We start from the raw sequence: 13767 nt of genomic DNA, 5'->3' as shown, positions 1-13767 counted from the left end.
CTAAACCCTAAAAAAAAACCCTGAGTAATAGAACTAAACAGTGAACACTAAACCCTGAACCCTAGAAATAAACCTTACACCCTGAAAATCTACATCTAAAGCCTCATCCCTGAACCCTAACCATTGAACCCCAAGAATCCATACGCCTGAAAGCTCAACGTTAAACCCTAAGCCATAAACCCTACACGTTAAGCCAGAACCCCTAATCGCTGGACCCCGAACCGTAAAACCTGAACCCTAAACCCTTAACCCTAAACATAAAAACTCAACCCTAAAACCTTAAACGTAAAGCTACAAAATTCCTCCTGAAGCCTAAACCTTGGACCCTGAAACGATACCCCTACCCCTTGAACCCTAAACCCTAAACCCTGACTCCGGAAGCATAAACCTAAACCTCAAACCATAAAGCTCGTCCTCGAACCCTAAACCCCAAAATCGACACCCTCGGCCCTAAACCACTAATCCCGAAACCCTCAACACTTAAAGCCATTCCCTGAAACGTATCACAAAGAAAGGCAACCACAAACCCCAACCACTCCTCATAAATCCTACCACTCAAATAACCCCTCACCATCCCCGAAATGAGGCCGCAACGGGGGTGTCGTCCCTGCCCGGTGCCCCCGTCGTCACCTAAAGAGCCCCTGCAACTCCTTGACCCAATCCCGTTCCTTCTCGCTGCCTTGTGTCCTGTTTGGTGAATCTCACGCCGCGCTTAGAGTTATCGCCACGCCTCCCTTCTGAGACTCCTTACGTCCATACATGCTCTTCTGGGCCCTTTGGGTGGTTGTTGTTCCTGATCTGGTCCTTCAGGTCTGGGCCTAGTTCTCCCTTCCCTTGTGTCTTGTGGAAAACACCTACAACATGAGACTCTTCCAGTGTCCTCCAGGTTCCTTTATTGCTACTTATTCCTTTAGGACCCATCCCTTGCCCCAACAGTAATATAAACTCGCTGAGACTTACTCTCTTGAAATCCCCCTTGTTCACTGGAGCCTTCTCTGATAGGGGATTCCGGGCCCCTTACGATGATCCCTAGACTTTGGCTGATTCTGCTTGGTCGCAATATGAAGTCCCTTTCTTCTTCACCTAGAACCAATATGATACCTTAACCTTTTCTTTGGACTTGGAGAGCCATATACTCTCCTCCACACATACCATGCTAACGGTAGAAACAAACTGGTCACTATACCCCCCGCTATTTTGCCCCCAGTTGACGTTTTCCTTGTCTGGCCTGATTCATCCTCTAGGGCTGTTAGTTCCTTCCACTTCTGCAATACTGGATCGGCTTCGCTGTTAAGAATGCTGCTCTCCTGGGCTTTGCGTTCTTCTTCCGTTTTCACCTGTGGCTCTACCTGAGAAATTTTAGAATTATTCACTCGATAGTCTTATGCGGCTGGTGGTGGCCCTCCCATATGTTGGGGAAGCTATATCTCCTTCTCTCACAGTTGTTTCTCTTAGCCCTCCCTTTCCTTCAGCCTCCTCACGATACTTGAATCCCTCTTCTGTTGGAAGACTTCCCCCCCGACTTCCATCCTAGGTTCTCATACTCCCGTCCTGTTCTTCTTTAGTCCTTCGCCATTATACCTGCTCACTCTTTGTGTCTTGGCCCCGCGTCCAGTCACCGGCTGAACCTCACTTTGCCCACTTATCTGTCCTCTTTATGGCTTGGAGACTTGTTTTCTTTTTCGTTTGAACTCCATATTAATGCTCACGTTGGCGGATTAGAATCCCCAGCACCTCTTACACACTTACCCATGTGGTATCGTTCCCTGATTCACAGTTGTCTCCTTGTGATTTCCAATAACAACTCGTCATGTACTTTTTTGGCACTCCGTCGCGTGCTCTCGAACACTGCACTCCCGTTATTGGGTTTCCATACAAATAGAATGCTTCTTTCCATGTTCCCCCCAGCCGCTTTGGATTCTTATACTCTCTGCCGCCGATTTTTACTCCCCTTGTGTTTAGTGGGAACCAAAAGCTCATGACTTCCTCTGCCACTTCCTCCCCACCCCAGTCCTTAAACTCCTCATAGAGGGACTGACATACATCCTTGTCTCTGTACGTTATCCCGTGATCCTTTATATCCAGATTCCTGAATATTGTCAAAATTATTGATACCATATCCATGCAAATCATTAAAGACCTGTTGTTGGTTCTGTGGGAATCTAACTCCGCCGATAATGATATCTGCGGCCATATCACTTTATCATTGTCCCACTGACAAGTTTTCTTCTCTGTTATCCTTCCCCGCACCCCCAGAGTCTCGATTGAACATCCACTCTTACTCCAGACGTCGTTTGCTTCTTCAGGGATTAGACTTGCTGTCCACTTCTCTATGTCTCTGCATATGATGCTGGCAGCTGTCGCTAGATTTGGGGGTTTCGAGTTGTTTTTTGCTAATATGGACATCCATCTCCCTGAGACTGAACTCTGTCCCTCCTTTAACCTGCCCTCTACTAATCCACAGACTGTCATCTCGGACTCTTTTCCGCCTTGGAGTCCCTTGCAATGCCTTTTCGCTCCTTCTTCCAGATTTCCTTGTATCCACTTCGTGAAGCTTGCCATCTTCATCGGACTTCGGGGTCACTCTATTTTGATTTCTGCAAAGGTTCGGAGTCGGCTAGACGTTTCCTGCCTCTATCGGGCCTTTTTCCTTCCCTAGTCCTCAATTATACTCCTTAGATCCTTCACTTAGGATCCTCTTGCTTTCTCCTTCTTCCTCGAAATCCTAGATATCCTTTGGAGCGCCCGATGTCGTGTTTCTGACTGAGTGAGCCTAATTACGCAGAATCGCCCGGTCAGTTCCCTCTCTGACTAGGGACTTGTGATCTTTAACGGATTTCTCCTTGGAGATTCCTTCTGCTGTTCATACTGTCCCGTCTCGGAATTCCCCTCAGTCCTGAGGACTCGGGACTTCGTCCTGCTGGGGTGACCTGGCCGGCTCATCCTTAGGGTCGCGGCTATCCTTTATCCCATGTCTCTCTTTTCCCTCCCTTCTGTTGTTGGATACGTCTCACAAACTCTTCCCCTACGTCCTATTCTAGGAGAAGAACAGAGGTCTCCCTTATTTTCCTTGGACCATTCCGGATTCGTACTCATCCGATGAGGCTCTTACTGATCCTTCCTCTCCTGGGTTCCCCTTGTTCTTATGGCCAGGTGGGAGTCATCCGACATATAGCTTCCTCTGATGGTGATTTCGTCCGGGCAATGTCATCGTGTTCTGACTCCGGGGGTCGGGAAGTCTATATCCTTTTGCTTGTCCCTGCGGCTGTACTTCGATGCCGCTCTTGGACTTTTTGCCCATTCGGGATGTTCTTTCCTGCCTTCTCCTTCTTCTTCCTCCTAGGAAGTGGCCTTCCCTATTCCCCTTCATCCACTGCGTCTCTCCTCCCTGGGCATGACCCTTACCACAGGTCTATTCTCTCCTTATCTTCTTCTTCTCTTGATTTCCCTTCCCATCTCTCCACTCCAAGCTTCTGCCTCGGGGCTCCTCTATTTCTCATTCGGCATCTGGAGTTTCGGGAATGCTCCGCCTCGAGTCTGACTACTCTTCCAGCTTGGTGGAAGAGCCTCCCCCCCCCAACCTAGGACTCCTTTTTCAATAGTCCTTGCCCTTGTTTCGGCTGGAATCTGATTTTTTAGTTGAGTATTCTCTTCCCTCTTGGGGGGGAGCTGTTGCGATTCACTCGCTACTTCCTTGATTAGCCCTATCATCCTACAGAAGTGACGGTGTTATTGATTGCCTCCTCTGAAGCTTAGGAAAACTCCCATTCCTCCGCTGCCTTGGGCTCTACTCCCTCCTTCCTTCTAAAGTTTCCGCTCCCGGGGCTTTCCTTAATCTTGACATTATCTCTTTCTTTGCCTTTGACATTTGTCCTGGAGACGCGGACGTGGACTCCTGTTGTACTGTTCCTCCCTCTGGGGGACCGAGACCATTCAAATTTTAAGAGAACTACCCTATGAGCTGTATGTCGCTGACCACAATTGCTTATTTCTACTCTATTGATCCTAGATTTCTATGCTCGGAGGTCCTCATTCTTAATTTGTCGCACCCTGCCGCTCGAGGTTCCTAGACTTCTTTCCGAAGTGTGGAATTCCCTCTGTTGGCCATTCTGCTTAGCCCCTTTCCCCCTATTATGAAGATCATCTCTGAGGCTTTCAGATGACTTCCCTCGCGTTCAAGGACTTAACCCGGACTCCGGGCGCTCCCTCCTGATCTATTCTCACTTTTGTGCCTCTGTCTCTCACTCATGTTGTCCCTTCTTGCAGCTATCTTGAGATATCTGGGTCGGTGATGTGCCTCTGGTAACGGACTCTATTCGTTGAGTCATCTCCTATTTTACCCTGTAACTCAGGCAACTATAGTTTGTTGTCTTTGTCCCCTTCCTATTTTATCTGTTGATTCTCTTTCTTCAGTCTCCCTCCTGGAGTCGCCCCGTGAGGAGTCTCCCTCCGCTGCTCCTCTGGATGCGTCCTTCCCCATGATAGACTTTTAAGTCTCTATACCATTCCGACAGTTGGGAGGGATCTTCCAGAGTTTGCTCTTTAGCCCGTGTTCTCTTTCCCTCAATAGAGTTGCTGGTGACTTCTATTGCAACTCAGGTTTCCACAGTTTCCCCTGTTCCTGACTACTGTACCCTGCTGTGCGAAGTTCGCTGATTATTTGGGCTGATTGTGCCTTTCTTTATTGGCCTCGTTGTTTTGCCTTTATCTGATACTCCTCCTGCTCATCCCTGGTTCGTCCCGCTTGGAGGAGATGATGTTCACCTTCTATGATTATGACTTGATGAGGAAGTTGCTGCTGACTTCTCTGTTGTTTGAGCTTCGGATTCACTGTCTTCTCTTCCTGCGGTGTTTTTCTTTGTCTTAGGGGGCCCCTGACTCTTCTCCTTGGAGATTGACATTGTGTTTGGAAAGGGCGGGCGGATCCTCTTTTTGTCTTCGGTGTCTTCGTTTTCTGATGTATGGGTCAGGTCCTGCTACTGGTGTTCAGTGGCATTGGCCTATTCATGTCGGACAGGGGGGGGTGACTTGTGGCTTTTCAACTTAGACGGTTCCTGATCTAATATTGAGTTTTCGGGCTCCTTTTCCATAGAGGTCGCCCATATTTAGAATTGGATTTTTTCCTAATAGAATTTTTGTTCAGCCGTTTCTCTTTAGTGTTTTGGACTTTTTTAAGCTCTCCATTGCGCTTCGGGGATTGGACTTGGGATTAGGAGTTTCCTTGTCGATCGTTTCAGGCTTGGTTCATTTTCCTTGATTATTATCTGATCCGTGCTATTTTTTTGTGGGACTTGAGGTTTGTCTTCGGGGTGATTGACTCGTTTGGATGCTGCCTCTATTCTTGGAGTCTCTTTCGCCGATCTCGTCCTTCTCGCCTAGTCGGGCCCAGGATATCTCGCTTATGACTCCTTTGATTTCGCCTTATGTGATTTGTAGCGTAGTCTTTATCATCGGAGAGTATTAATTGATTTAGTCAGTTTGTTCCTGGGTGCCTATATAATATCTTTTACTGGAGAGATCATCGTAGATTAAATGACTCGTCCTGTGGGACGGATCTTCTGCTTCCCTTTTGCGTTGGGGGTTTTATTTTGTGTTCGGATCCGTGGTTTCCTCCGTTATCCGTTATTGGGTTTCAGTTTCTTTTGAATGATATTTCCTGGTGCTGAGTCTGACTTGTTGCTTCTGGGTCTGTAACCTCTATTGATTCAGTATTCATTATATCTGGTTTCCTCTTTCTGTCTCCTCTACTTCTTGAGTTTGACTTTTCCTTGTCTTACGGGAATTTGAGGGGATAGTTCTGTGGGTTCTTGTCTAGATTATTTGCTCATATTCTTAGGACTTATTACTCGTGAAAGACCTCATAGAACTATAATAAATTGCTCTTAGATCCGTTAATCTTTAGTATGGGATGTTTTTTCTCAGTCATAGTTGTGAATTTTTTTGTCGAATTGGGTGTGGGTTTGGGATGTGGCTGAGTGTTCATGTGGGTTGGATTTCTTCAGGTTTGTTGCTCTCGGCGGTTTGGTACCTGTCGGTTATGTGGCATCTGGGGGGTTTTAGGAGGGGCTTAGTTTTTGTGGTATGATTCTGTTTTTGGTTGTTTTTTGGGTCTTGGATCTCCAGATTTCTTTCCTTTTGTCGTTTGTATAGTTGATGTTCACGGTGTTTCCTGGATTTCTGGCTTGGAGGAGATTTAGTGCTCAGGACAGTTTTTTCCCCAGAGTTTTTGAATTTGATGAGAGGCTTAATCTACTTGGATCTTTTTGGCCTTGAAGTCCTTTAATATCGTAATGAGATCTACTCTTTGATTTTATTGGCATATGGACCTCTGAGGTATGTGGGGTTGGGCTGTTTTAGTTTCTGTCGCTGCTCGGATTTGTGTAGGGAGTATTCAGTTCTTGGTTCTGCAGTTCGGTTAGGGCAGGACAGGTATCCTGAGATGGGATGCAGATTTCTCCTTTGTGATATACTCTTAATACTAGACCTTGAGGTTCGGCATCTTAACTTAATTCAGTGTCTTGGGTTTCTTGAGTCGTAGGCAGGGCTCATTTTGGATTTTCCTCTGTCGTTTGGTGACGTTTCCTGGGTGATGATATGTCTAGTTTTCTCCTGGTTATTATATGAAGAGATTTTGGTTGACTCCTTTTTCCTTGAATTTCTCTTCTGTGTGTTGATTTTAGTTATTCGGAGTTTCTGGTGTAGTTGCCCTTTGGTTGGTCGTGGCGGTGGGAGAAGGTTCATCAGACTCTGATCGTTTAGGTGGCCATTTTTGTGTATGCTCACACGGCATATAGGTACTTGTTAGAAGGAAATTGCTACTTTCTCCGTTTTTAAGACAACTTCTTCTGTTGATTCTTATGAGTGCTTATACATTTAGTCGGGGTTTGGAGTTTGTCAGTTTCATAATGTTCTACTGCATCATGGTTTTCCCATTGGGCTTATTCGGTTTGAAATTCTCCTTTCCTTTGCCAGACTATTCTATGAGTTTCGGCGTGTGGATCATATATTATTTGCTTTTTGTTTTGTTTCTCTTTTTGTTTTTTTTAGATTTCAGGAGATTGCGTAGTTGGTGATTGTTTTAGCTCATTTTATGCTTTTTGTTTTACTGGCCCCTGTTGGTCTTAATGTTGTTAGCTGGTGTTGTTGGTTTCGATTTTATACTTAGGTTCCTTTAATATACCTCTTAATCCCATGTTGGGAGTCTTTATATGTAGTCGGATTTTGTTCATGTACTCATTATTGGGAGATTCTTGAGCGTTGTCGGGAGTTGTTCGTGATTCAGGAGTTGGAGGAGGTTGAGGTTTTCTTTCGTTATTAGCTAGTCAGTTGATGTTCTCAACATTACTACGGCGGATTGGTCCCTTGCTTGGACTTTTTATGAGAGGATTGATTATGTTTAGGAATTATATTTCGGGGGGTGGGATTTTGTTTTTCGTTTTTTGATATACTCTGTTTTGGATGGAATGTTGGAACCACTTAATACCCTCGCTGGCTTACAGAGATTTTCATGATTTGATGTAGTCTTTTGTTAGGGTTTACTACCTAGGTCATAGGAGGGGGATTTGGAGATTAGTTATTGGCATAATTTTGTTTGTTGCATACTGTCCTTTAGCAGAGACTTATTCTTTGCATATGATATTCTATTTGGAAGATAAACACATGAAGCTAAGGAATTATTAGCATAGTGAGATATTCTTAGTATATCTTCAACTCTGTTGATTCTCTGGGGCTAAATTGATGGAGGTTTAGTTAAGACATGTTCTCTAATATAATAATACTTTAGAGAGTTCTACAGTTGGTAAAATTTAGCTTCCTGTTTCTGATTTAACTCAGGCTTCGTTTTTCGGTGATTCTATACTCTTGCGATAGTCCCTTTTCTTCCAGATTGGTTTCTTCTTGCTGGGTTTCTTTCCTTCAGATGACATTAGTACATTTTCTTCAGTATCTTCACGAAAGAGTTTGTCTGATTACTCATCTAGGTAATTGAGATATTCTACTGAGACTTTAACACGGAACAGGTTCTACCACAGTTTGATTATTAGCATATTCATAGGTAAATATAGGATAAGACTTTCGCAACTTCTACCATTGAGAATCCATACACTTGGTTTGGGGGGAGTCTATAGATTTCTGTGAATATTCAGACAGTTGATTGAATAGGGAGTCTTAAAAGACACTTGTATTATATTTATAGTTCACACATAGAAGTACGGTTTATATTACAGTTCTTTTGAAATAATGGTTGATATTATACCTTGTAGTTTTTGTAGAATCTTGTAATTCATAGAAATTTTTCATTAAAATCTAATCCAGAGGTGTCACATAGGGACACTTTAAGGATAATCATTCGGATGTACTCATACCATTAGGTATATACTCGTAATATCTCTCACATGTTTGATCCTCAGAGAATTACTGGGGCTGTATATGTTAATAGTTTCCATATAAAATTATTACGGGAAATCTCATACCACTTATAGAGGAAGAGGCTTCATAGGATAAAGCATCATGCTACAGACTTTATCCGCTTGAACAGAAATCAATTGACAGTAGTATCTTAATTTTCAGTTGTTTAGAAGAAAAATTCACTGGGGATATTAGCATTCTGTACTTATCGTTCTGTCATATATTTGGTTAGTTCTCACATTAGGTTTCTTGCATTTCTAGATACTTTGCCTTCGGATGTTCATTTCGGATTAATGCATTATTCGAATAATCGTACTTTTAACAGGACGTTATTAATTGGATACGCATACTTTTCAAAGAATTGTACCCCACATATAGTTTCAATAGGGAGGGTACATATTTCCCTAGTGAATTTTAGTCATATCACAATAACCGCCTTGGATGATCAGTACTCATGGCCAGGAAGTTCTTTTAAGATCATCATACTTCCTTAGTATCAATATCTTTTAAGTAATAGTATTACAAATGGGCCCTGGTTGCTTTGCAATCCTGCACTTGTTCCAATGAATTCATTAGAATTACATCAAAACACTTGATATCTTCATAACCCAATGATATGCCTGTTCATGGAGGTAAATGGTTTCACACATGACAGTAGTTTTCTTCATTTAACAGGGCACTTCACACATTAACAAACTGGGCGGAGAAGTATCCTTCACATAAACATAATACATGAATTCATGTAATGTTCATACGGTAATTTTTCGCAAAGGGTAAAGGGTTACGCCACATATATGCTATGACCAAAATACATCTTTTAGTACAGGTATATGCTTTTCGCCACTAACCAGATAGTGGGGTAACAAGCACGTCAGCTATTTCCAAATATAAGTACTATAAATACGTCTCTACTTTTCTCATATTGGCAAGGCAAATGAGGGGTACTCGCTAAAGAACTGTGGTGTCTAAATACAAGTATTATCCAGAGGACAATACTTTTAACATAAAACTAATGCTGGCACACATGTAATCTTTCATAAGATGGTATTTTGAATATAACAATATTCATTATGGAACAACACATAAAGGTGCAGCTGAGTATGATAACACTAGGGGTCAGGCAAATACTTATGCTACTAGGACTTCCATATGACAATACCATGAAAATCTCCGGATTGGGAACCTTTGAAAATCCCAATACTTTATTACGATATAAATGAGAGTTCTAGAGTATCTATGCACTTCACGTAAAAGTACTACACGTGCATCCCCGGGCTATACCAGTGTTTGTAGGGGAACCTAGTATTCTGCAAGGAAGAGTACACCCGGCACGTTGTTCCCCTGGTGTAAGGAAACGATAAGCATCTCAGTACCTTGTAAATATGAGTACTACGGATATATCAGGAGCCTTTCTGCAATAATAATTCAAGAAAATTCTTACCGTTGACACAAATGCACTTCACAAATAACAGTATTATCCACGTAATACTATTTTTCACATAATAGTATTCCATGCACATCATGACTTCTAAGGCAATAGTACACCAAGGATAAGAGTGCCTTCTTACAAATCGATAGTTTCTTCATGTTTAGTAATGCTGCTACCTCAGTAGGGTCATGCTATTTATACTTCACATACGTGGCCATCCTCATAAATAGCCAAAGGGAGGAGATAACCTCATTATAGCTTCAAATAGAGAAGAAAAAAGATAGGTCAATCAAAATCATAAGGAAGAAAAATCCCTAATAAAGGACAATGACATACAATACAACATATCCAGGAAGATGCACCCAGGATGGCATCTTCACAATGATGTTACTTCAAGAGAGATTTTCACAATAATCGAGGCGAAAGAGCAACTTCAAGAGGACGAAACCGAGAAACGTTGGGGAGATACCAGGAGAAAAAATAATCTTCATAAGAAAAATAAATAACGCGACAGCACCTTAACCATGCCGCCGAAGACGAGCATATTCATAAAGAGAATCACACACGAAAGGACATGTTCAAGATGCCGCAGAAGGAGTACATCGTCGTAGAAAACATGAGACACGGACGAAAATCATCACGATGCCGCGGGAGGAAGAAGCATCCATATAGGAAAAATCACACAAAACAATATATTCAACCTGCTGCCAAGGAATAGGATCATAAGAAATGCCGCGGAACAGAAATATCTTCATAAGAAAAATGCCTCGCGAGGAAATTCCATCGCAATAACATGATAAAAAGAAAAGGCATTTTTATAAGAGAGTTGAACAGAAGAATATCATCTATATAAAGCGATAAAGAGAATCTTCGTAAGAATGCCAAACGAGCAAAAATTCTCATAATGACATGGCCCGGGAAACTTCATCACAACACCCTAGGACAGGACTATCGTCAGAAAGGAAATGCAGCACAAACAAGAATCTTAATAGTGACACGACAAAGGTAACAATCTCTATAAAAATGGCGAGCGAAAGGATATATTAAAGATAGGGCGCGGTAAAATAAATCATAGGAAGAAGGATGCCCCACAAGGAAGATAGCTCACAATGACGCAACATAAAAAAAGTGGACATCATAAGAATGCAACAGAAAATATCATCCTGAAAAAAATGCCACACACACGAAAATCTTCATATTAACGCAACAGGGACGATGTAAGTATTTGGAAATGTAACAAAAAGAAGCATTATTATAATGACATGCCAGATATAAGCATCGTTAAGAGAATGCCACACAAGGAGAAAGAATCAACATGCCGCGGCGAAACAGTACACATCACAGTGACGTAACACCACAAGAGAAGAATGATCCGGGGGGACAAAACCATAACGATGCAGGAGAAGAGATGCAACTTGATAAAGAAACTACACAAAAAAAATGGTGATAAAAATACAGCAGAGAAAGGCATATTCATAGGAATGCCAGGAGAAGTGGTATCTTCATAGAGGTGCTGCCAAAAATGTCATCATAAAAAAAACCTCCAAAGAATTTTCGTGAAAGAACTGCCGCAAAAAAGTGTATCCTCATGAAAGAATTAAGTAGAGAAATATATATAATAAAGCCAAAGAATACAGCGCGCGTGCGACCGGTATAAGCCATGAGGGGAACCCCGCAAAAAATTGATCCACATGAAAAGACTTTGGGAAGGAAGCAACATGAACCCACTTCCGCGAAAGATTACCCCAACTAAAACTACTTTGGCAAAATTAGGTCACCTAAAACTACGTTGGCAAAATTAGGCCACATGAAACCACATTCGCGAAATTAGGCCACGTGAAACGACGTTTGCGAAATTACGCCACGTGAAGCAACCTTTGTGAAATTAGGCCACATGAACTCGCATATCTAGGGAAAGGGCGCCATGAAAAAATATTCTCATAAAAGTGCAAAAACATGATAAAACAGACTCATGGGGGTGATAAAGCACGAAGGCGCATCCACAGGTACTATGCGGCATGGGAACTGATATTTAGGGAAGCTAGGATATGAATTAACATACTTATAAAAATGTAGAAACGGGAAAAAAAAATACAGAGGAAGAGTGCAACATGCGGGAGGATACTGGTGAAAATATCAAAACATCAAACAGCCCACTCACGAAGAGGATGGGGCATAAGGACGCATTCACAAAAGTAATGTAACTATAAAGGAAACTATATAAGAACAGTGGCTCACCATTTTACGCGGTACTCATCCGATGTGCATATCTCTATTCCATTGCAGTCATAGGAGTTTCAACAAGAGGGCATAAACTTATTTATACGCTAATGCAGCCCTTCTAATCGTATGCAACATACAATTAAAGTTCAATATGAAATTAGAACTCATATTATGCCAGTTCAAATTGAACAATGCATTACTCCCTTTATATATGCATAGATAAAACACGTCATGGACAATCGTGTAATTTTAGGGAGCACATTTTTATTCCAAATGAATAATATTCTAATCCGAATCTGCATATAATGCTAACTACTTTTTCTTTCCCCGTAAAAATGTGTACCATCGGTACCATGATTTTCCCCTCTCGTTGTGTTTTTGGATAGCACCTCTCTGTATGACTCCAGATGGCCATCATAATTAACCAGGTTAATACTTCCCATTTTTATGATTCATGAAATAATTCCACATATAATAGGAAAAAGATATGCATATATGTATGTATATCCATGGGTATATATATGCTCAATCCTAAGGTGTAAATAGGTCAACAAAACATAGGCTATTATCAATAAATCATAGCAATGTATAGAGGCATGTAAATTGTTTGTATTCCTGCCCCTAACATCCTCTTTATGGGTCTGGGAATTGATGAATCCCCAGTTCATACCCATAATGTAGATTCGCTTAACACCTCGAAATCAGGAATGCCCTATCTTCCGCTCTTAGTTTACTATAATTCATGATATACAGAATGGAAAAGTCGGTTATACTCACACATATCTGTTATTCTCAGTTTCTCTTCATGATTCAATACTGGAATTCTTTCTTAAGCTCTAGGATTTATTTGCTGTAATAAATTATAAGCACCCCCACGATTCCTTCACTGTTTTTGTTCCCTTTTGTATTATATGGATCTGCGGGTAATCACAATCAATTGGGGCGTCATTATGCTCGTTATTACCTATCCATCTCAGTTTCCTTGTGATTCACATACATTGATTGCGCTGTAGGCCCGCTTGTTCTACATACAAACGTAATACTGGTATTTTTCTGTTTCTTCCTCTGTTAAATTTTGCCCATAATAGGTAATCTTCTCGACGAAATTAATCAAACCGCGTTAGCATATTCCCAGTAATGAACGACTCGTGTAACCGATCAAGAGGAATCCTTAAATATAATTATTGCAATATTCTGTTCTCTCATCATCCTATTGTACGCCGAAGAAGGCTTAACTCTTATTATTCACACTTATACTTAAGTCGATTCTGTTAATCCTTTTATTCAGAATTAACGTGCTTCCTAATTAATATTAAATTCATGTAGAAACAGATTCAATGATTGCATTAAGATTGGCATAAGATCCACAGCTCATTTTAAAACTCAATACTCAGGGGGGTATCGTTCTATCAGAAGATATCAGATTAACACGAGTTAGTCTCCCATCATAATAAGAGATAACTACTCATTTCTTGAGTAAATTATTAATTGAATAATTAGCAGAAATGTCTTCCACAGTCCGTTTCTGACTTGAGGGAATCATGTATTCTGGATAAACATGGCTTCTTAGTTGGGTTTCCACTCCGCCATGATAGTTTCACACTGCAATGAAGACACATTAATGAAGGATGTGTCTAATATTGCAAAATGTATCAAAAAGAGGATAAAAAAGAAGACACCGTAATAATTCCTCCAATGCCTCACTCGTC

At 41.6% G+C, this 13767-nt stretch overlaps 1 protein-coding gene across 1 annotated transcript; it reads right to left on the bottom strand.

Annotated features, from left to right (window-relative positions):
- Positions 1 to 747: 747 nt before the first annotated feature.
- Positions 748 to 2562, bottom strand: C922_05206 (hypothetical protein; the record flags this gene model as incomplete). Its single annotated transcript, XM_008820778.1, has 3 exons — positions 748 to 995; positions 1187 to 1349; positions 1750 to 2562. 3 exons carry the CDS (start codon positions 2560 to 2562, stop codon positions 748 to 750), a joined length of 1224 nt encoding a protein of 407 aa, XP_008819000.1.
- Between the last annotated feature and the right edge of the window lie 11205 nt (positions 2563 to 13767).

This window comes from Plasmodium inui (genome assembly GCF_000524495.1).
Source record: "Plasmodium inui San Antonio 1 unplaced genomic scaffold supercont1.45, whole genome shotgun sequence".
NCBI lineage: Eukaryota > Apicomplexa > Aconoidasida > Haemosporida > Plasmodiidae > Plasmodium > Plasmodium inui.
Note: the sequence above shows the minus strand (reverse complement) of the source record. Positions and strands in the feature narration are given on the sequence as shown.